General features: G+C 36.9%; 1 protein-coding gene across 5 annotated transcripts in view; it reads left to right on the top strand.

Annotated features, from left to right (window-relative positions):
- The first annotated feature begins 240 nt into the window (after positions 1-240).
- Positions 241-25,021, top strand: part of LOC131166408 (ATP-dependent DNA helicase 2 subunit KU80) — a 91,845-nt gene continuing 67,064 nt past the window's right edge. The window contains exons 1-8 of one of the 5 annotated variants that reach the window (XM_058124934.1): positions 241-338; positions 982-1,074; positions 1,413-1,464; positions 1,717-1,848; positions 2,542-2,945; positions 21,870-22,156; positions 22,273-22,468; positions 22,572-22,778. In XM_058124934.1, the coding sequence (XP_057980917.1) occupies positions 324-338; positions 982-1,074; positions 1,413-1,464; positions 1,717-1,848; positions 2,542-2,945; positions 21,870-22,156; positions 22,273-22,468; positions 22,572-22,778 (1,386 nt within the window). In that variant the 5' untranslated portion in view covers positions 241-323. Of the gene's footprint in view, positions 339-981; positions 1,075-1,157; positions 1,191-1,412; positions 1,465-1,716; positions 1,849-2,541; positions 2,946-12,065; positions 12,128-21,869; positions 22,157-22,272; positions 22,469-22,571; positions 22,779-25,021 lie in introns of those variants that run through there. The other 4 variants (XM_058124932.1, XM_058124933.1, XM_058124936.1 and 1 more) reach the window with 4 other exon arrangements.

Genomic DNA, 25,021 nt, shown 5'->3' with positions numbered 1-25,021 from the left:
TGATTTAACTAATTTTTTTAATAAAACTAATTTAAGAGTTAATTATGAATATTTATGTGGTAAATATAATTAGTTATAAATTTTATTATGTTATCTTGTATACCCTCAATGCATAAAGAGAAATAGGGTTATTAAACAAAAAAGAAAAGTAAAGTGTGGGTCCTAAGTGAATTATTGAAAGCAGTGGGGAGCGTCGTGTAATATGGCGACTTTCTAATTGAGGGGCGGGAAGGAGAAACAGTGTTAAATAAAAAACTCATTTCGCCTCCATTTCCACTCTCCGAAGCTTGCTATACGAGACGCCCTCTCCAGCTCCCTGTCTCATGGCTCGAAATAAAGTACTCATTCTGTGCTAATGTTTCCTTTGATTTCGTTTTTCTTTTCTCGTTTGTGTAATCTGCTTGTAACCCACGAGAAATTCTTCAGTTCATTCGTCTTCATTTTGTGAGATGATCTATTGTGCTCTAGTTTGGTAAATGGGTCTATGCTCTACGAGACTCAAAATGGAGGCTTTTGATAATATTCTGAGCTCTTTTTTTTTTTGCATTTAATCTGTCGTTATTTGTATGTTTTGCTCTTCTGAATATTCTACTGTTCTGAAATTTCATGATCTGGTGTAATCTGTGGAGACGTTTTGGTATCTGAGTTTTCAGGGGCTGTATGGCTTTTCACTTTCAGTGGTTTTTCAATCTCAAACTGATGTTAACTTGTAATTATATTAATTCGTTTACTTGAGCTGTATAAATCTAGGGAACGTTTTCGTTTTCGGTTTTTTTGAAAAATATTTCTGGTATATATATATATGTATTGTTCCTTAGGGTTTTTGATATTGCTGTTGTACATGGCCATTCATATAAGTAGGTGAAATTGGGAGCAAATTCCGGTCATACCATTAACATTGCTTCCTTGTATAGCTAAATGAATAACATTCTTTAATGCACTAAATGGTATATATTTGCATTTTTTTTTTCTTGAGAACAGGAATCATTGCTTCTATTGCTGGATGTTGGTTCAACAATGCACAAAGCTCTCCCAGAGATTGAGAAAGTTTGCTCCATGCTAGTACAGAAGAAGGCATGCCTTTCTGTTTTGAATTCCTTTAGCAATATCTCCTTCTCTCTAAGTTATTATTTATTTATCTATTTTTTCTTTTTTTTAGGAGGCCCTGGGTGTGATGGGGGGCTGAGCGGGTATTTAGAAGCCCTTGTGTCATTCATAAGTTTATTTTACTGGATTTCGGTCCTTTTTGTGTTGACTTTCTGTTGTAATTCTCTCTTATTTTCTATTTTTCAATATCCATGCATGATTATGCAGATCTTGGCCAGGCTTTGCATGTTGAGTGAAGTTAGAATTCTATTGGTAAATTATGGAGCCACACTTTTACTCTAGTTGATTTCTTTCTAAATCTGCAGCTGATTTACAGCAAAAGTGATGAAGTGGGAATTGTTTTATTTGGGACTGAAGGTACTTTTTCTCTTTTCTGAAATATCATGTATATTTATATATATAGATTCCACCTTCAGGAGAATATTGTTTATGAATAGAAAAAATTGAGAACATGTCATTTTTTTGTTGGCACCCTTTGGTTCGTAACCACAATTTTCTGCAGTCACTTGTATTTTGCAATTTTTCATGTCCTTGAAATAGTGTATATCTGATTAATTTTTCTTTGACTATGGAAATGATTCTTAATGACCCTACTCCTGGAATTCTTAGAGACAAACAATGACCTGACAAGGGAAGTGGGTGGGTATGAACATGTGGCAGTCTTACGCAACATCAAAGTTGTTGATGGAGATCTTGTTGAAGCTTTGCAACGGCTTCCTCGAGGAACTGTTGCTGGCGATTGTATCCTATACTCATGTGCATTTGTTCTGGAATTTTATGTTGACTTCCATTAGAAAAAGTAGATTCACATTCTCAACATAGTGCCTTAACTTCAATGACAATTTCTTTTTGTTGCTGGCGATTGTATCCTATACTCTCGCTGCATGTGTTCTGGAATTTTAGGTTGACTTCCATGAGAAAAAATTAGATTCACATACCCAACATAGTGCCTTAACTTCAATGACAATTTCTTTGTTCATGTGGATCTTCTGCTTTGTATTGCCACTCAAATGCTCACTGGGCTCTTTATTCTGTATTTTTCCTGTCAGAACTCTTGTTTTGCAGATTCACTCCCCTAGCCAAATTCTATCAAAAATACGTTTACTGTTTACCCTGAAAGCTAACTTCTTGTATATTGATCCCTAACTCTTTAGGATTTGTTCATTAAGTCAAGCAGTTGATAGATCCAGATTTTCCAGTAGATTTGCACTTAATTTTAGCTTTAGCATTTAATTAGATTGTTTACCATTAATTAGGATGAATAGCTTGACTAGATTTTAGTAATTTTTTCTTGGATATAATGTGCTATTACTTGGTGTGTTTTTGTGAGGCAGTTTTTGTGTCTTAGTCAGCAGCTGCCTTTTCAGTAGGCTGCTAATGATATTTTTGGGCATTTTTATTATATAGTTGTTGATACCTTGACTTAGCTCTTAGTTCTTGATGCTATTGTTGTTGGGATGGATATGTTGATAAAGAAATTTGGGCCAACAAATAAGGGAAAGAAACACCTTTGTCTTATTACAAGTGCACAATGTCCTATTAAGGAGCCATATGAAGGAACTAAAAAAGAGCAAGTCAATACCATTGCTGTACAAATGACTGCACATGGCATGAGAATGGATTGTGTAGTTGTGAGGGGAAAGCTAATTAGGGATGGAGACAAGAAAGTTATGGATGAGAATGATGTTTTGTTGAGTTTATTTTCAAAGAAAACATGTGCAAAGACTGTGCATGTTGAGACTCCAACTTCATTACGCGGTGCACTTAGAACTCGGAATATACTTCCAGTTACATTATTCAGGGGTGATCTTGAACTAAGTCCAATGATGAAAATCAAGGTAAGGTTTATAAGTGCTGTACAATCTATTATCAGGAAAATGGTGTTTCTTTTTAAAATGTATTTAGAATTTTGTGGTTAGTTGTTGCAATGCTTTTGTATCTCATCTTCAAAAGGAAATTTTTTTTTTTTGGTAGGAGGAATAACTACCTGTGTATGTGATTTGGAAAATGGAATAAACATAATTTCTATTTTTTTTTTTTTTCATTTTGCTCTTTATAGTGGAGAGAGGTTACATAAGCAGATGAGTGATATACATGTGTGTTTGTGTGTGTGTGTGTGTGTATTGCCAGTTGTGTAGATCATTTTAAAAATATTCTCTTCCTTTAAAAGTAGGATAAAACATTCCTAAATAATAAAATCAATCGAACTTATGCTATATATAAACATGTGGACAGTAAAAATTATTTTTGGCTAAAATATTTGTGCATGCATGCATGTGTCTTCACCTCATTTGTTGGAGGTCCGAGGGGTCCATAGAAAAAAAATTATTATTTTTATTTTTTTATTTAGATTTTTAGCTGTTCTTAGAAGAGAGAGTAGAAACAAAGGGCATGCTCTCTAGAAGATTTGCTCGGGGCTGTTCACTTTCACTTGGTCACCTAGTATCTTGAAACCTCTTTGCTTGTGGGGCAGGAGTTGAACATCTGAGAGATCGTGAAAGAATCATGTCGTGCAGTGAAAGTTTTCTTTTTGGGGGTTCCAGCCCTCTTGGTCTTCATCTAGAACAACGGTGGTGCGTTGTTATCAACTCTCTCTTTTGTGCCTTTCTTTACCTTTTTCCTATTTGTTTATTTGGGAGAGGGCAAGCAGCCCACATACATGAAGAAAAGAAATGAGGCCATGATATTAAGGTGTCAAGGTGGTCGAAGAAGGTGACAAGTGGAAGCAACCTTGTTCACTCATGACTCCTTGCTGCCAGTTTGTGCTTACTGTCATGCTAGCAAAGCCATGGGTTTTGGCTGGTTTTATTTTTGGTTTTGAACCTACTGAATAATTAGGTAAAATGGAAGACCTAACTTCAATGATAGGTCTCTCTCTCTATTTATAATATACGTCAAGTACAATATTAATGACCATAAGACCCTTACTAAATCACACTTACTAACATAACTCTTAACACATAATAATAATGCTAAATGACTAAATAACCATTAATATTCCCCCTCAAGTTGGAGCATATATACCATATGCTTCTAGCTTGTTACAAATAAATTTCATATGAGCACTTCCCAAGGCTTTAGTGAACAAATCAACAAGCTAAAACTTAGACTTCACATGAGTGATTGTAATGAGCTTATGTACAAATTTCCCTCGAATAAAGTGACAATCAAATTCAATGTGTTCTCTCCGCTCATGGAAGACTGGGTTGGAGGCAATATGAATAATAGCTCGATTATCACACATCAAATCCAAACAAGGCTGTTAGAATCGGGATTCTAAGTGGGGTCATTGGAGGGGTCTCTGCAGGATCGAATTGTAGAATCGGATTGAGAATCTTGAGATTCTACTTCCAATGTAAAATAAATATTAAAAAATTATGTGTGAATATGACAAGTCTTAAGACTAAAAACTTGGTTAGTAACTTAGTAAGTACAAGAAGTTAAAATTACAACAAAAAGTTCAAACAATGAAAAGAAGAAAAAGAAGAAAAGCAAGAAAAGGAGGAGAAGAAGGAGAAATAGCGCTTCCTATTGAGTCTTTTCAAGAAGCAATTTTTTTTTTTTTCAAAGCATACCTCTGCAGCTTTGCTGGACCATCAGGCTTGGCTCTTTTCTTGGCTGCTGCTGATCAAACAGGAACTCTGTGTTGAAGAGGACTGATGTGTTCTTATCAAACACCAAAGAAGGAAGAGGACTGAGTTTTTGTCGAACCCTGGGAACTCTGGTTGTTGAACACCAGAGAATTGTTGATCAAACAACAAGACTGCTAGCTGCTGCTGATCAGACGCCAGTCACCAGATGGAGGGCTCTCTGGTTGTTGAACAAGAGAGAAATTCAGGTGCTGGTTGCTGACATTCAATGAGGAGTAGAGGACTGAAGTGTCGAACTCCAGGGAAGTCAGGGGCAGATTCTGCTGAATCTGTTCACTGATGGGAGGCTGGGAGCCATTTTGCACCAGCTTTAGAAGACTTTGGACCAAACATAAACCTTTTGGGGCCTTTGGGCGAATAAAAACATGTATTGGGCCACATTATTCAAGCCCAAAAGGGGAAAAAAAAAACCCAATCTAGGTAACAGAGTAGGATCTGTACGATTCTACTTACAAATCTACGATATCGATTCTACGATTCTGATTCTACGTTTCTATCGATTCTTTTACAATTCTACCACAATTCTATTCAATTTCGATTTGTTGCAACTTGGATCGTTTGGGTGAATTTGGATCATAGAATCGTACAATCCTACGATCCAAATCACGATTTTAATAACCATGACTCCCAAGGCTAAGAATGTGGAAAACCTCGTTCTTTCAACATGTTCTTTAATCAAACAAGTTTACATGTAGTTTGCGCCATAGCCCTATTTTCTGACTTAGCACTTGACCTAGCCACCACAATTTATTTCTTACTTTCCAAAACACCAAATTAGCACCAAAAAGATATGGTACTTGGTTGTGGATTTTCGGTTAGAAGGTAACTTGGCCCAATCTGCATTTTTATATCCCTGAATATGAGTGTGACCTTGATCCTAATATAAAAGACCTCTCCTTGGTGCACCTTTGAGATATCTCAAAATGTGAATTACTGCAACCTAGTGACTTGTTATTGGGGAATTGAGAAGCTGACTCACCACACTTGTTGCAAAGGATAAATCTGGTCAAGTGACTGTGAGATAATTCAATTTTCCAACTAGTCTCCGATATCGTCTTGGGTTAGGCAACAAATCGCCCATATATGGCACTAATTTACTATTGGGATCCATGGGTGCATCATTAGGTTTGGATCCTAGTAGCCCCGTCTCATCTAAAAGATCAAGAACATACTTCCTTGTGACAAGACAATTCCTGTACGAGATCTTGATACTTCTATACCCAAGAAATACTTTAATGGTCCCAAGTCCTTGGTCTAAAACTTACTTTGTAGGAAAAGCTTTAGGTCCTGGATGCCTTGGTCATTGCCACAAGCGATCACAATGTCATTAACATACAAAATAAGCAAAATCCTGCCATATGGAGTATGACAATAAAATATAGAGTGATCTATTGCACATTGTTGAAGGCCAAACTCAAGTACTACAACTCTAAATCAGCCAAACCATGCTTTGGGATATTGTTTTAATCCATATAATGATTTCTTAAGTCGACACATTGAGCCTAACTCCTCTTGAGCAACAAACCTAGGTGGTTGCTATATATATACCTCCTCATTAAGATCACCATATAGGAAAGCATTCTTCACATCTAACTGATGTAGAGGCTAAAGACAAGTAGTGGTTAAAGAGATTAACAAACGTACTAAAGCTAGTTTAGCTACTAGAGATAATGTGTCTGAATAATCCAAATTGTATACCTGAGTATATCCCTTAACAAGAAGGTGGGCCTTCAAACGAGCCACATAACCGTCAGGATTGACTTTCACATTGTACACCCAACAACAACCAACCATAGATTTATCAGAGGAAGGGGTATCAAATCCCAGCTATCATTATTATGTAGAGTACACATCTCTTCAACCATTGCAGTCCTCTTCCTAGATTGGATATGACTTCAAATATAGATTTTGGAAGAGCAATATAATACAGATTACTAACAAAACAGTAATATGCGAGTGACTAGAAATCATAACAAACAATATTAGAGATTGGATGTTGGGTAAAACTGTGGTTACCTTTTCGAACATCTTTAGGAGGATCAACATCATGGGAAATAAGATCATCTGACGGGGGAACTAGAGGCATAGTAGTAGAAGCTGGAGGTGGTTCTCTTCCCTTGTGTCACCATGTGTTCTTGCAAATTGGGATGATCCAAGTGATTAGAAGGACTCAAACTGGATGAAGATATAGGAGGATTGGGCATAGATATTAGGTTGGGATCTAGAAGGCAAGACAAAGGAAGGGACTCATCAAAGTCAACAGAACTCAAGGAATCATAATAGTATGGCTTAGACTAAAAAAAGTTGACTTTAGTAGAGACAAAGAATCAATGTAAAGTAAGGCTATAACATCAACATCCTTTTCGAGTATCTAAAAAAATACATTTGATAGCACGACAATCCGACTTATCCATTCTTGGAGTTAATTGATGGACAAAGGACACAAGTGAATATACGAGGAGGAAGGGAGAACAAAGGAGCATTAGGGAAGATAACTAAGTATAGGATTTTACCACCAAGGGCAGAAGATGACATTTTATTGATGAGGGAGCAAGTTGTGAGCATAACATCACTTCAAAAAACTTTGGGGACAATCATTTGATATAATAGGGCACGAGTGACTTCAAGAATATGTTTGTTTTTTCGCTCTGCAACTCCATTTTGTTTTGGAGTGTGGGCACAAGAGGATTGATGGATCATACCAGAATTAGTGAATTGGGTGCTGAAGTACTCCTTAGCATTATCACTGTGAAGTGTCAAGATTAGCATATCAAATTGAGTCTTTATTTGAGAACAGAAGGCACAACAAATATTAAACAACTCAGAACGATCTTTCATTAAATACAACCAAGTCATCCTGGAGTAGTCATCAACAAATGTAACAAAGTATCAAAACACCAACTTGGACGTGACACGACTACGACCCTGTATATCTGAATGGACTAGCATGAAAGGACCAACCACCCCTTTATCGACTCAAGAAGCGAAGGGAACACGATGATGTTTTCCCAATTGACAAGACTCACACTCAAGATTAGACAACTCAATGTAGGAACTAGCTGTTTCAACTTGTCCAAGGACGGATGACCAAAGTGACAATGGATTTGAAGTGGTATAGCTGCGGCTGTGCAGGCAATGGGAGGAGAAAGCGACTCAAACTAGTAAAACCCACGAGCCTCATGTCCTATGCCAATTGTTTTCCATGTCTTAGATCTTGAATAACCCCAAAATCAGGAAAGAAAGTGACAAAATAATTTAGTGACTGTGTAAGCTTACTAATTGACATGAGATTGAAAGGGGATTTAGGATGTATAAAACTGAAGAAAGAGAGATGGAAGGAGTAGGATTTGCTGTTCCTATTCCCATAACAGCAATATTGGACCCATCAGCAAGGGTAACTTGCGGTAAATTTTTAGGATATTGGAGGGCAGAAAAGGAGTTGGTTGCACCTGTTACATGGTTGGTGACTGCAAAATTGATAACCCAAGGACTAGTGGGAAAGATACTAGATGTCATGTAGATTGTAAAATTTGGGCAAAAGATGCAATTTGTTTAGATGCTTGTTGAGAGGTTTGATATTGCAGAAACCTTGAATACTCCTCATCTGATATAGTCACAATATGCGGTTCACTCAAACAACTGACTAATAAGGGAACCATACTTTTGGGATTTGCAAACTCCATCCCAACAGTCACAAACTTAGACCAATGATAACAAGATTAATTTTTGGAACAATCGGAACAACCACGAACAAGTTGACCCACCATGAATGAGTCACAAACAAATCAATACAAGGCTGCCACAGCACCAAGAAACTCAGATACAGCCCCAAGAAACCAACACACAGCACTGGAACAATTGAAGAGGTGAACCACCGAAACTACCATGGACAAATCACCAATAAACTTATATAACACTGCCACAGCCTCACAAAAACAGCTTATGAACTGCTCCAAGAGAGTCATCAATGGCCTTTACTAACACTGAACAACAACTAACAGATAACCACGAGTGCATGGTCAAAACAAAGATTGGATCTTTGAGCAAAGCGCACGCCCAACAGCTTGATATTTTGGTCTATGGAAGGAATTGGGACATTGAATAAAAATCACAGCAAGTCCCACTGTTTCAGACCCAATAAACTCAATAACCATTGACAAACAACTTCACGGAGCATCAATCAACCATTCCTCAGGTGCTGCACATGAGCATTTAAAAAAGCAAGATCTTTGGGAAAAAAAAAAAAATCACAAAAAACTCTATTAATATGTTTGTAGAGGGATTTGAGCACTGCTAGATGAATTCAGGTCAAAAACACGCTAGAGAGTAGCTTCACGCGCTGGTGCGTGGGGTTGGCCCTGACAGCCTTTGACCGGTGTGTGCAAGCGTGTGGGGCACTGCCTGGAGACAGGATTTCAGTGAGGGGCAGATCAGCAGTGTCTTTGGGTGACTATGGTATTGTTTTTGCAAAATCTGTAGCAGATTTTGTGTTCCTGAACTGTCAGTGTTGCCCAGGAAATTTCCAGCTACTGGTCTGACTTCTGGTAGCTGCTGGCTGTTTTCTAGGGCTATAGTGTTGCTGGACATTCTTCAATGGTGATAGACATGCAGCGGATTTAGGGTTTTAGGCTTTGGTTTTGATGGTGGTTGTAACAATTAGGGTTTAGGTTTCAAAATTGTGCTCTGATACCATGTTGAATAATTGGGTAAAATGGAAGACCTAACTTCAGTGATTGGTCTCTCCCTCTATTAATAATATATGTCAAGTACAACGCTAATTACCATAATACCCTTACTAACTCACACTTACTAACATAACTCTAACACATAATAATAATGCTACATGACTAAATAACCATTAACCCAACCAATAACTCTTGTCGAATGAAAGCGATACTCTAGCTAGCTGAGTCAAGTAGGTCAAGCTGACTAAGAGAAAGCTGTGTAACTAGAGTTCCCCTTACTATACAAAGGGGGTGGACTGCTGAAAAAGAGAAAGTATTATCACTATACAAACTAGACCCTAGATAGCACACTAAGATCAACCATTTAGAGAATGCAGAGCTTCTTGGTTGACTGTCTTAATAAGTGGATTCTGATTCATGCAGTCGTTTTGTGCTGCATTGGCGTTTTCACTCTCCACTGCCCACCATAACAAAATGGTTCCACTATATCTTAGGAGTAGTCAAAGGAGTGAGAGCAAGTAGGAAAACATTCCCTAAGTAGGGTATACAACAATGAATAAATTCATTTAACAAAATCAGTATGAATGGGACTGGTCTAACCTCTTGCCCAGATGTAAGACTCTTGTTGCTGACAGATGTCCCATGCCACGTTTCTTCAACAGCTATGCCTGAGAATGAATGAATTGTGATATATTTCCGAATAAGCCACTGCTGTATCCCTGACTTGAAATCCATAAAAGTCTTAAGGGAGAGGAAATAAGGGGCCTTATACCATGCATCCAGTTTCCTTTGAACGACTGCATTTTACATCATTGCATTTCAACCAAATGGGTGTTTTTATTACTTTATTAGGTTGGGGAAAAGCCCCTTGTATAGGTTGGGTCTTGGGCGCCAACATTTTACTAATATAATATTGAATAAGGGCTTTCCCCTTATTAGTAAAGTTGCTCGAGGCTAGATAAGTAGAATACTATTTAGAAGATCTGGTTGAATGATAGAAGACTCTATGGATCTGTAATGAATTGCTAGTTGTTGTTTCGGCTTATGAGTCACAACTGGATGGGAAGAGGAGAGTTCAACGATGGAGCTACCGGCTACTAGTTGGAAAGGAAAGGACAATATCGTCTTTCATACACTCAAGTAGTAAATAAAAGACCAGGAGTGTGTGCATGAAAGCACTTCCAGCACGGTTGATGATTGTATGGCCCTCATTCAGCTTGCAGTAGGAAATCAATTCTGGCATGACTGATGATTTAGTCTCCTTCTCCACTTCGACTCAGCCACCTAACATCTTGGAAAAGATCCGATAGACAGCAACTACCTAAGGTTTGGTACCTTTACCAATCATGGTTTTTCATCTAGTAAGTCCTATTACTATGTTCTCCAAGCTTGACTGATGGAATAGGCAGGTCTTTTATAGAGCAACAGAATTAAGGGTTGGGGCGAGAGATGGGAACTGCTCAGAAATGTCTTCGTTGGTTGAGGAGTGACCGATAGTAAAAAAATGGGAATAAAAAGGTGTGTCTGGTCTGGTGTAACTAATGTGACTTTGTCTCTCTCTCTTGATCAATGCTTCAACTTTCCTCACTTGAAGATGCCGTTGTAACATAGGTGTATCAATGTAGGCCGTGGATTGAATAGAGAAAGAAGGGCTCGTATTTGACAGATTGTGAGCAGCCCAAACCTTTTATCAGGCCACTCCTATCTCTTTTGGCTCTAAGTGACCTGACCACTTTCATGCTTCGAATGACGCTTTTGATCTTGTTCTCAACTCCGTGTCTAGTCCTTTAAGCAAGAGGCTCTTTACTTTATAGGGTAGTTCCCTGTATGGTTCAGGAATTTGTGGTTGACTTACTTCTGTTTGTTTGGTTACAGCTCAGGCCCACTCGTCATGAACCCCCGTCTGACTGGATGCTGAGTCGCAATTCTTCCTGTAGAAACTTCCTTCAACTAATTTAAGTGATTCAGTCAGTAGGAAAGTCAGACGCATCTCTTGTAGGCCGAAGCATTTCCTTTGAATAGATGTGCTTCTCCCCATAAAGAAAGAGTGAGCACTGACTCTTATTAAACGACTATAATTCAAAATAGCATAGGTTTGTTATGAAAATATCTTGTTTCTCCATTATAATTTATTAATTTTAATTAGCATGTTCTTGTCCTATCAGTTGCTATGTCTTAAGATTTATTGTATATCTATGTTTCATTATAATAGGCATCCATGTCTGTGCTCATATTTTATGGTTAAAAAGAAAGTATAAATTACTATAAGTAACTTTGAATATTCGTACTATAATTTATAAACTCAATTTTGATAATAGAATACCAATTTTATTTAAAATAAATCTAAGCTATATTATGAATTTTTTCATAATAAATATAACACAAGATGACTTGTTTGCAATCACATGCAAGTAATGCAACACGCAACATTTTCACTAGTGTATGTGTGTGTCTATATATAGGCAATGTTATGCTATATTACATTGCTAAAGAAATTGAAAAACAAGGTGTAGTCCCAAGGAGGGGGGGGGGGGGTGAATTGGATTTTAAAAATTTCTTTTAATTCCTTTTAAGAATCCTTAAAACTTCTTTTTAACCAATTCTTAACTTGTTGATTTTTCAGACTTTCAGCAAAAGCTTATTTCTCAATTCAATCCACAACAACACAATCATTCAAACATTCAAGTAAGTAATCATCCAATCCAATCAATCACAAATTTAAAGTAAACAACCAAACCAAAATTGACACATACACCACTTTGGCAATGTAATCACTTAGAATAGTTTTTTTGTTTATATAAGCCCTGTATTTATGAAATTTGTACTTGCTGATATAAAGCCCTGTATTGATGGTTTTGCTTCTTCACTATGATGTGCGATATAACATCCAATCAGCACAATATCTACACTCTTCTCAATATTCAGAACTCAACTAAACTCTCAGTTAATTTATCCTTGGACTGTTAACCAAGTAACGTACTCCCGTATGGTTTTCGTAAGATATGGTATAACCAACGTACTCCCTTTCGGTTTCCGCAACCCAAATCAAAATTAGACTTCAAGTTTACTTGATTTCTATATTACGTAGTATATATGATTATCAATTAAACCTTCCATGCAATTTAAATATTCTGAAAATAAAGAGTAAGGGAAAGAGAGAGTGAGACAGGGATTTTTACGAGGTTCGGCTTATACCCAGCTTACGTCCTCGCCTTTGACTAATCATCAAAGGATTCACTAAACCTGTTCCTTTGATGGGCGGAACAAACCTTTACAACACTCCTTGATTAAGGCTAGAGCCCCGCCTTCTCCAAACGATGTCCCCTCGTTCGGTCACTCCTTTAGGCTAGAGTCCACCTCTCTAAGCAATATCCCCTTGCTTAGCCAACGATTCAAACAATCCTTGGAATCGTCAATCTACAAGAAATACAACCAAAAGATGTGTACAAGAATTTGCTCCTACAAAGAGCTGATTAGTACAACAGTTACAGCATAATAATATACTTCAATAAAATTCAGAATATGGAACTCAGATTGAAGCTCTAGAGTTGTATCACCGTATGATTCTTTCAATAGATGAAAGAAGTAGTAATTGAAGCACAATCTCAATGAGAATCAGCAAAACTTTTAGCAACTGCGTGCAATATGTGAGCAATAGAGTACTTTCAGAATTTCAGTAAGCTTTGAGAGAGTATGAGAGCTGAATTTGATTTCTTGGTCTCTCTTGGTGTGTTGGTGTTTAAATCAATGAAACTTGAGGGTGTTTATAGATGTACAAAGGCTTCTTGCTTGTTCCCCAAGTTTACTTGGAGTAGGGTCCAAGTTGTAAATTTGTTTGGGCTTCAAATACTTTAAATTTCAAAAATATGTCTGTTGGAAATTTTAAAATCTGCCGCGAGCCAGACGACTGTGACGTCACTGCCAGTCGTCTGTCCATGTATATCAACTATAAAATTCACAAACAGAGAGGTGGCAGTTGCCTGTCCTTAGGTTGGCAGTCGTTTGTCACCAGAATAACTCAATTTTAAAACCCATAGAAGGGTGGCAGTCAGCTGGCAGAACACACACAGATGACTCACTGGTCACTGGCAGTCGTCTGTCAACAACTTGATAGTCGTCTGTCCAACTTCTGTCCATTTAAATAAATCCTTTAAAGTTGCCAGTCGTATGTCCATAGATAGACAGTCGTTTGTCCATCAGACTTTCGCTTCTTTTAAAAATTTGCTTATCTCTCTCATTTTTGCTTAATTAATCTTGAAATATAAACTTGTTTATCTTTAAAAAAACATGTTCCAAGACTTAAAATAAGGTCTCTAAGTCTGTCTTTGCCTAATGAGCTTCAAAATGAAGAACATATTTGAACCATTCTTGAAGTACTTACAAAGACTTGTCCTAAAGGCTCATTTGACTTTTCATTGCTTTTGAGTTCTCTTTGTCTTCTATGCTGATCTCTGATCTTTTAGACTTTGAGCTTCATTGAACTTTTTCATACTTTTGAGCTTCATTTGAACTTTGAGCTTTCATCAGGTTCTCTTTAATCCTATTGCTCTCATGCTCTTCAGGTTTTATCTTTAAATCCATACTTCAAGCTTGATATAATCATCCTTATCTGAAGTACAAGCTCTCATGAATTCTTTAACCTTGCATTCATTATTGAGTCTTGAAAATATATCACTTAAACAAAGCATGTTAAGTTCTACTTGTTTATTAGCATCAAAATAAGATATTAAGCCTAGTAAGGCCAACAGAAATTTTTTGGTAAACAAAGAATTGTATTAGAGGAGAGAAAAATGTACAGCAAACAGGAAAAAAGAGAAAATATAAGAAAGGAAAATACAGGGAGAATAGGAAATCATTTTCATAGATTGCTCTTCCTTGTGACAATACAATGCTTTGTGGTTCATGCGCCAACCCAAGACATTTACAATTACTTTGATTGTTACATCCTGTTTTTTGTATTTGAGGCAGTGACTCGATCTAAAATCCAATAGAGGCACTTGGCCTAGGAAGAGAAAGTATTGCAAAAATCATCATTTAAGTTCAAGTAATAATCTAGGAAAGAAAGAGCATTTATTAAAACACAAGATACATGCGTCCATGATACATCCAAGTAGTTTTACTTTCACAATATGCTCTTTACATTGGGCGCTACTTATTGAAAAGTAAGGTGTAGTCCCAAAAGGGGGGGGGGGGGTGAATTGGATTAAAAAACTTTCTTTTAATTCCTTTGGAGAATTCTTAAACTTCTTTTATTTCTTTTAACCAATTCTTAACTTGTTTGTTTAACTCTTTAATCACAAAAGAACGTAAATTCTTTTATCCAATCAACGACACTATTGCTTAGCCAAACAAGTAATCAATCGTTCAACCAAACCAATCAAGCACAATGTTTGAACCAAACAACCAAATAATTTGTCAAGTATAAGTTAACTGCAGCACTTTTTATGAAAGCTTCAGCACTTTTTGGAATATAAACACAAATCACTTAATATCATTCAATCACAATATAGCTTATGTTGTCAGCCTTGGATATAAAATTTAATTAAGCCCTGTATATATGAAATGTTATGCTTGCTGATATAAAGCCCTGTATGAGTGGATTTGCCTCTTTAATATGATGTGTAATATAGAATCCAACACTCTTCCCAATATTCAAAATCCAAATAAACTCTTAGTTAATTTATCTTTGGGATGTTTAACCAAGTAACATACTCCTGTATGGTTTTCGCAAAATATAGTTTAACCAACGTATTCCCTTTCGGTTTTCGCAACCCAAATCAAAATCAGACTTCAAGTTTACTTGATTTCCAAATATACGTAGTATATATGATTTCCAATTTAAACCATCCACACAATTTAAATATGTACTGAAAATAAAGAGTAAGGGAAAGAAAGAGTGAGACGGAGATTTTTACGAGGTTCGGCTTATACCTAGCCTACGTCCTTGCCTTTGGTAAACCACCAAAGGATTCACTAAATGTGTTCCTTTAATGGGCGGAACAAACCTTTACAACACTCTTTGGTTAAGGCTAGAGCCCGCCTTTCTCCAAACGATATCCCCTCGTCCGGTCACTTCTTCACTAGGCTAGAGCCCGCCTCTCTAAGCAATATCCCCTTGCTTAGTCAATGATCCAAACAACCCTTGGAATCGTCAATCTATAAGATATAAATCAAATAGATGTGTACAAAGAACTTGCTCCTCAAAGAGCTGGTTAGAACACAAATTACAGCACAACTAATATACTTCAAAGTAAACTACAATATGGAAATTAACTTGAAGCTCAATGAAGTATATCACTGATTAATTCTTTCAATGATTGAAAAATTTAGAATTTGTAGCACAATTCCGGTGGAAGAAGATCAGCAACAACTTAGTTGAATTCGTGCACAATATGTGAACTTGAGAGCAAGAGAGAGTTTTGAAAATTTGAGAGCAATTTGAGAGAGACTTTGAATTTTTTTTTTAGAATTTGAATTCTTGGTGCCTTGATTCAATGATCTTTGAGGCTTATTTATAAACTTTTAAAAGTGTATAACTTGATCCCCAAGTGTCTTGGAGTATTCCCCAAGTTTTTACAAATTTTGAGCCCCAAGCAACCTCTTTTAAAAATTTGACCGTTATAAAAAAAAATCAAAACAGCCGCGTGGCAGTAAACTGTCCATTTGTGGCAGTTGTTTGTCCAATTAAATTAAAGGGCAGAAAGGTGGCATCGGTTGTCCAAACCCATACAGATGCCTCAAAGTGCACTGGCAGTCGTCTGTCATGCTGTCAGCTTTGAGCACCCTTTAGTCTTTTGATCATGACTTTTTCTATATAATTCCAAATTTTATGATCTTGGTGTCAAATGAAAGCTAAGAGAAAATCCTAAAACTTTCATGTTGAACACATTTTAAAATAAGGATTGTTTGATGGAGAAAAATGTACATCAATGCAGATGTAGAAAAATTGACAGCATTTGAGAAATCCTATTTTTGGTGCTTTTCATTCCAAAACTGATTCTAACTTTTTTGAAACAATTTTTGACCTCATAAAAATATTTTTCAAGTATGTTCAAAGGTATCTAGGTCCAATAAATTTACCTAAGAGTTTCATGCATCCATATTGAAATTCTTTGAAGTACTTACATGAAATTTCCTAGACTCTTCCAAATTTCCAATTCTTGAATTCCTTGAGGTCTTTATGCTTGCTTCATCTTTCTTTGAACTTTCCATGTTGATCACTTGGGCTTTCATTCTTGAAGCTTTTTTTTTAATATCAATGCTCTTATGATCTTCAATTTTGATCCATGCCTCAAACTTTGATATAATCATCCTCCTTTGAAGTACAAGCTTTCATGAATTCTTTAACCTTGCATTCATCATTGAGTTCTGAAAATACAACACTTAAACAAAGCATGTTAAGATCCACTTGTTTGTTAGCATCAAAATAAGATGTTAAGCCTTATAGGGCCAACACTTATTATACAAAATTTTCTGCATATCAAATTACTCCTATTCCATACTTCTTGGACCAAATATTTAACTAACAAAATTCATGTTTTATGCCTTTTGTCAACCTATAGCTTAAGTCAAAAATAGCAGGCAAGATTGCAGATGACTAGGGCAGGATCGCAGATGTCAAGCAGTGGCTTCAAGCAAAACTCCAAATCAAGAACTTGGGTACTTCGGGTTACTTTCTTGGAATTGAGATTGTACAGTGTAAGAAAGGGTTGAATCTGTCTCAGCAAAAATATACCCTGGACTTGCTAAGTGAGATTGGTATATTGGGAGCTAAATGAGTTTATACTCTTGTAGATACCAAGGTAAAGTTGTCTAGGGTTGTTGGACTAGACATGGATGTTGATATAGGCAGTTGGTTGGCAAGTTGATGCTTGACTGTCTAGGCTTGTCATATCCTTTGCTGTGCGGGTGGTGAGTTAGTTTATGGAAAATCCCAAACAGGGATGCTATTTGCAGGATTCTATGGTATCTCAAAGGTTCTCCTCATAGAGCTTTGACATATAAATATAAAGAAGCCGTGCATTCATGGGATGCTTTGATACAGGTTAGGCTGGCTCTGTTGATGACTGAATGTCTATTACTGGATTTATAGTTGTGGGAGGTAATCCCATTACCCGACATAGCATGCTTAAGAGCTATGACTCGTAGAGTGAATTTATGTTGTGGAGGTCTCTTATGTTAGGGATAGTATTCTTGGTTATGAAACCCATAGATATGTTTTTGCGAGGATCAAGTTGCCATGCAGCCTGCCTTGTCTAATGGTTGTAACAAGCTGGTTTAGCTGATATTTATACACCTCTAGCTTGAGGGGGAGTGTTAGAAGAGAATATACTATTTTAATTATTATGTGTTGCAAGTTGGGGAATTTTTTTATTTTGCATCATTTTATTATTAATATATAAGAGGGCAGACCTAGAGCTGTACCATGTACTTATTCTCTAGGAAACTGCCACCTGAATTTTTTCTCTTCTCTATCTCTAACTTCGCAGCACTTCTACGTGGACAAATTTTAATGAGAAATTAATACTTTTCCCTGCGGCCAGTCGAGATTTGATCTTCAGCTGTGCAATTTCAGTTATTCTTGCTAAATTTGTAGTTGTTTGATTGAAAATATAACATCTTGATCTTGCTTGCGATAGTTTGGTGGACAATATTTTCCAGCCTAAGAAGCTGTCGTTTTCATTTTGTTTCTTATTCGTCAACCTGCAGCAATCATGTAATCATGTAAAGATGACAACCTTTAATCTTCAATCAATCAAAGAGGTTTAGTGTCATTTTCAGTGATTGATAAATTTAAGGATTAATGAGCAAGGAGCCAAGAAATTATTGGTAATGTAAAGGCAACATGTTAAAAAAAAGCTACTTGCTTGAATTTAATGGACACTCTATTTGAGTGGAAACTTGAGGAATTTACAGATAGTGACTCTCATTGTTTTCTTTTCAAACTATTGGTGTTGTAAGGGCAACATATTAAGGAGCAACTTGCTTCTAGTTGCTTTGATGAATGTAATGGACACTTTATTCAGTGAAAATTTGAAGAAATTATGGATAAAGGCTCTGATTGTCTTTCTTTGTGGATATGAATTAATCTCTAAAAGTTTCAACTGATTTTAGGGGATGTTTTTTTTGATATTTTTTTATTGGAAGAAGAACGAAGATGATGTATTGAGCAATATGTGACTCTAATTCTAAATGATTTCCATGGTAGTGTAGCTCATGCTGAAACAAAAAGATCATTCAGTACATGAAGTAGAGCTATCCTGTAATCCATGGTCTAATGGAATTAAAATTTGGTACGTAATGGCCATTACAGACATTATGTAATGGTAGTGGTGGCTTCCAAGACCACTACGGGGCAATATATCGGAGGTCTGTCAATTCACAACCATAATGGCAGTTACTGTCCTGTATGGTACCGTAATGGCTGTTACGGAACATTACAGGCTGTTATAGTACTAGACTGGCTGTGAATGACTAAAACAGGTTTTTAGTCCCTTTTTTCCATTTCCCCCCTCTTTTCCCTTTGTTGCAGCTTAGAAACTAATTTTTAGTTGGTTTATTTAGTTGGTGATTTTTATTAAAAAAATCATTTTTTGGGTTTATTTTCTTTAACACTTGGTATGCATTTTTTTTTTTTCAATAACTACCATTAAAATAAACCCAACTTTCTCTCATTAAATTACATATGTCCGTATTCTAAGTTCTTTCAATTTTTATTTTTTTTAATGTTTTTCTTACACCTAGCAAGTTTGGAGACTAAAATTCATTTTATTGTATAATTCTTTGTTCTTTTTTAGCATATGAAAATTCTATTTTTTTATTTTTTACATAACAAAAATTCCATTAAAGACTAAAAGAGTATAAAAGATGACATTCAATATTTTATATTTCCTTATATTTATGATTTCTTAGTTTGAATTTCAATTGTAATAAATCAAGTAGTAAAGAGTAGTAAACACATGCTTCTTCTCACCACCACTAACAACTAAAACAACCAAGACATCCAAATTTTGTGGTATATGTTACATTTAAATTAATTAAAAATTACTGAAATCATTTAAAGCATTATTATATAGGATTTCATGATCAAAACATGTGAATCTATATGTTTTTAATAAGTTTGCTATTGCAAGAAATGGATTCATGGACATGGTGACTGTTACCCATTATGTAACGTCTGCGATGGCTGCGACCGTTGTACCATGACTGTTACAGCTACATGGACCATAACCGCTATTTAAATCCATGCATGGTCTAGCAAATCCAACAGGGGTAACAGGGGTTGTAGTTCTTTCAAAGTTTAAGAAGAAACCCTCACTTTTTGACTAGGCTGGAACCAAAGGTTTTTGCCACTTTGACAAACAAGGGATTTGTTAATGACCTATCCTGCTGCGGAAGCACTGCATAAGCTGTAACTTATTTGTAAATGTTCAACCACCGTTCTAAAAGCTTAAGCTCAAGTTTCTTTAACTTAGTCAAACCATCCTCTTAAATATCCGCCCCACTTCATCTTCAATTGATGTTATGGTCCCACATTTTTAAGAACACCCTAGGCTAGGTCACTGCTTACCTGTTCAAGTAGCAGCCTCTGGTATCTCCAACTTCAGGGTCTTACTGTCCCACCACTTTTTGGCTAGTCCTGAACTGCAGTCTACTATAGGGGATACAACTCTGATGCCAACTGTACTGACCTATCTCATTGTAGCAGCAGTGAATAATTGCTAATTTATGGCTGAAAGTTTTCATCAATCGACTTATTCAACCATCCACTTGTATATCTGCCTTAAATTCCATCCTATTGTAATGATCGTCTTGCTGCAGAAGTGTTGAATAATCTGTTACTTGATTACTTTTGAGTGCCCAACAACCGAGCTTAAAGCTTAAGTTACTTCAACTTATTCAACCATTTACATACTCACCTCCATTTCCATCCTCAACCAATGTGGGATGATTTATGGTGCTTTACTATCTATTCAGTAACTTTTCTATTCACCTTGTCAAGGTGCTTTCTGTTCTGCCATGTTCTTTGTTTTTCTTTTTCTACAGCCCCAGTAGTTTCTTTCTCCTCGTTTTGACCATGTCCTGGCTAGGGTACTCCTACTTACCTAGTTGCCCAAAGGCCTGCTAAAGGTCACTCATTACTGCTTTCTGCACAACGGACCCAATCTCCATGGCTCTGCCTAACATTCAGCCGACAGGATGCTCCTCCAGTGGTAGGCTCTCCCAGTGAATGGAACTTGAGGTGGGCATATAAGTGGATGGTTGAATAAGTTAAAATAGCTTGAGCTTAAGCTTTTAGCCTGGTTGTTGAGTGCCTACAGTCAAGCAAGTTACAGCCTGTCCAGCACTTTCGTGGCAAGACAGGTTGTTACAGTTGTATCAGAGTAAGATCCCCCCTAGATTGCTGTGCTCTATCTAGAAATCTAGTTGGATAGTGGGACTCTCAAATTGTGGTTGTGGTAGGTTCCTAGGATTGAAAATGCCGGATGGAGGTTGGGCCTGCTGTTCAAGCAGTGGCAATAAGAAGCATGTGGTAGCCGTCTAGGTAGGTTGGGACATTGTTGAAACAGGGAGAAGGAACCCCTTGAGTTTGCATTGAGGGAAGCAGAGTTATAGGCAGTCAGTGGTTGCAGAAAGATAGTGGCGGATCACTATTCATAGGGAGGATGAGCTTGTACATGGTGGAAGCGCCTAATTGCTAAGTGAAGTTCCTAAAAAATTCGTCCTGCATCAACTATTAATGAAAAACTCAAATGGTTTATAAGTTTGAAAGATGAGTAAGCAATTAACCTCAACCTTGAGCTTTTAGCTTGGTAGATGAACACTTACAGGTAAGCAATGTTACTGCATATTCAATCCTTCTGCCATGGGAAAGGTTGTTACATCTGTAGTGGGAGCCCAAGTTTGTTGAGTCATTCCTTAGTTTGTGGTGATGTTTGTAATTCATGAACAAATACTAAATACATTTAGTTGCATTTGGCCCTTGGTTTTGACCTTGCAAGTGTTTATTTATGTAGTACTGCTCATTGTTTTGTGCTGCTATTGCCATGAAATTATTGATCTTGATGGTACAAAGTGCCTTAAGCTTTTAGCCTTTGATTGGCAACTGTCAGGATCAATGGCCTTGGGGACTTGTCCATGCCTCCTGATCACAGGCAGTGTAAGGGAAGTTTGTGGCCTTACATGGGGTGGATCAAACTGTCCATCCACTGTTAATATGATATCTTTGTTAGCTATGTGGTACTAGTTTTCAGTCAACATGTGGTTCGTATGAAGATAATTTGGTCATGCTGTTTTATTTGTGTTCCATATTGTTTGAAGTTGACGTACTTTTTTGTTTGGTTACCACCCACTTTTTTGACATCGTGCGTTATCAAAATTTGATGAACTATTGGTTAATCTTGTTCAAATTCTTAACTATTAATAGGTGTGGGTTTACAAGAAAACAGCAGAGGAGAGGTTCCCCACTCTGAAAATATATTCTGATAAAGCGCCTCCAACTGACAAATTTGCCACACATGAAGTCAAGGTAGATTTTGAGTATAAAAGAGTTCAAGGTCCTGGTAAAGTTGTACCTCCAGAGCAAAGGATTAAAGGTTATCGTTATGGACCTCAAGTCATTCCTATTTCATCTGCTGACTGGGAAGCGGTCAAATTCAAACCAGAAAAGAGTGTGAGACTTCTAGGATTTACTGATGCTGCCAACATAATGCGGTAAATATTGCTGCTTTACCTGGGTCAATTCAATCTATCATTGCTAAAAAAATGTTAAGATTAATAAATTTGGACTATTATGTTTCTGCTGTCCTTTCTTACCATTCATCTTGAAGACATTATTATATGAAGGATGTCAACATCTTCATTGCTGAACCGGGCAATACGAAGGCCATTCTTGCAGTTTCTGCCATTGCAAGAGCAATGAAAGAAATGAATAAGGTAGCAATTCTGCGTTGTGTGTGGAGGCAGGGACGGGGGAATGTTGTTATAGGGGTCTTGACACCTAATGTATCTGACGAAGATAATGTTGTAAGTTCTGATATGTGGTTCATGATGCATATAGGTTTACTTCAAAATTTTTTCATGGTTTAGTTTTGTTTATGATTTAGCGTTCAGTTGGTTTTTTATGCAGCCAGATTGTTTTTATTTCAATGTACTTCCTTTTGCTGAAGACATCCGAGAATTTCAGTTTCCGTCTTTTAGTAACTGCCCATCATCATGGCAACCAAATGAAGAGCAGCAGGAGGCTGCAGATAACTTGGTAAAGATGCTTGACCTTGCACCACTTGACAAGAAGGAAGCTCTGCAGCCTGACTTCACTCCAAATCCTGTTTTGGAGGTACATATAATGTTACATCACAGCAAAGTATACACACAGACACACATTTTTACATGGTTGCACTTGAGAAACTTTTTCAGTCATGTTTATTCTTTTATGCTATGTAGTACATTTTGCTTGTGTTATGGGATGTTAACCACGCCCTTCTGGTAACTTATTTTTAATTTATTTTTTCTCTCTTCCCAACTTCACAAAAAAAAAAGAAGAAAAGAAAAAGCTATTTTTTTATTGGTCTTTTTTTGTTCAATGTCATAAAAAGGATTGGTGTGCTCTGTTTGGTTACATCGCTCCTGTTATATGCTCAAGGAGGAAGTAGTTTGACCTGTGAAAACTTGAAATAATAATTTGCATTTTTTTTAAAAGAGATGATCAAACTTTTAAATCTGCCTTCAAAGTAGAATTCGTTTGACCTTTGATCTATGAATTCTGAGAACAAGGAGGAGAGTTCCAGCAATTCCACTATCATTCAGAGAATTTTTGAAATGAAAGTTATAAGAAACCAGAGGGTTAACTGAGTTGACCACAAAGAAAGAAATCATACTATCTTGCCCTGAGCTCAAGTGAAAGAGGTGAGGATAAGATGTGGATAGGATCATTCCCCAGCCACGGATCTTTCCAAAAACAAATTTGAGAACCGCTCCCCACCATAAAATTAATGTGGGGAGTGAATAAGGGATAAATTTGATTAGTAGATCTCCATGGACTCTCCGAAGAACATCATACTAGCAATGGTATCCCATCCATTCACACCCGACCCATGCTTACTTTTAATCACTTTATGCCAAAGGGAATTATATTCTAAGGGAAAGTGCCATAATCATTTAACTAGGAATGCAATGCCTTTAGACACCAAATTTCCAAAACTTAGCCCTCCCACCATGTCAGACTTGCAGACCTCCCACGTAATTAAGTGATCCTGAAAACCCCCAACTTCAGACCATCAGAAATCTCTCATTATTTTCTCAATCATATTTGGAGTTCCCTATGGAATTTTAAAAGTTGACCAATAATATATGGGATAATTGATAAACAGGCTTGAATAAGGGTGATTCTACCCCACAAGATAAAAAGTGCCCCTTTCCAACCATTCAACCTATTGGGCACTCTTTCCACCACCTAGTTCCAAAATTCCATGGATCTAGGATGATCCCCCCAAAGGGACCCCTAAGTAAGTCAAGGCCACTCTAAAAGACCAAACCCAACTTAGAAGCCTGCTCCCTAGCATGCGTATGAGGCACATTAATATTAGCTTGACCACTTTTCCCTAAATTCATTTTAGCCCTGATAGTGTCTGTTAAGATTTGACTAAAATGAATGACCTAACTTGAAGATAGGTCTCTCCCTCTATTTATAATACAAATTAAATACATTCTAATGACAATAATACCCTTACTCTCATTGATTAACATACTAACACACTCAATAATAGTAATATTAAAAGACATAAATAACTTCTAAAACTTCCCGCAAGCTGGAGCATAAATGTCATACACTCCTAGCTTGTTACAAATGAATTTAACATGAGCACCCCCTAACCATTTGGTAAACAAATCAGCAAGATGCATGTCCGACTTCACATAAGTTGTTGTAATGAGCTTCTACACAAGTTTCTCTTGAAAAAAGTGGCAATCAACTTTAATGTGCTTCATTTGCTCATGAAAGATTGGGTTGGAGGTAATATAAAAAGCAACTTGATTGTCACACATCAACTCCATAGGCTGAGAATGAGAAATACCCAATTCTTCCAACATGCTCTTCAACTAGACAAGTTCATAAGCGGTGTGAGCCATAGCTCTATGTTTTGATTCAACACTTGACCTTGCCACCACAGCTTGTTTCTTACTCTTCCAAGAAACCAAATTACCACCAACCAAGATATAGGACCCAGTTGTGGATCTTTGGTCAATAGGCGATCCAGCCCAATCTGTATCTGTATATCCATGGATATAAGTGTGACCCTGGTCACGATATAAAAGACCTCTCTCGAGTGCACCTTTGATATCTCAAGATGCGAATTGCTACGTCCCAATGAATTGCCCTCGAAGAATCTAGAAATTGACTAAGAACACTTGTTGCAGGTGATATATCCGACCGAGAGACTGTGAGATATTTCAACTTTCCAACAAGTCTCCGGTATTGTACAGGATTAGGTAGCAAATTACCTATATTTGGTGCTAACTTGTTGTTAGGACCCATGTTTTTATCAACCGGTTTAGATCCCAACAAGTCAGTTTCATCCAACA

This window comes from Malania oleifera, chromosome 10, assembly GCF_029873635.1.
Source record: "Malania oleifera isolate guangnan ecotype guangnan chromosome 10, ASM2987363v1, whole genome shotgun sequence".
Classification (NCBI taxonomy): Eukaryota; Viridiplantae; Streptophyta; class Magnoliopsida; order Santalales; family Ximeniaceae; genus Malania; species Malania oleifera.
The sequence above is the reverse complement of the archived record's forward strand: the minus strand, read 5'-3'. Positions and strand labels throughout refer to the sequence as shown.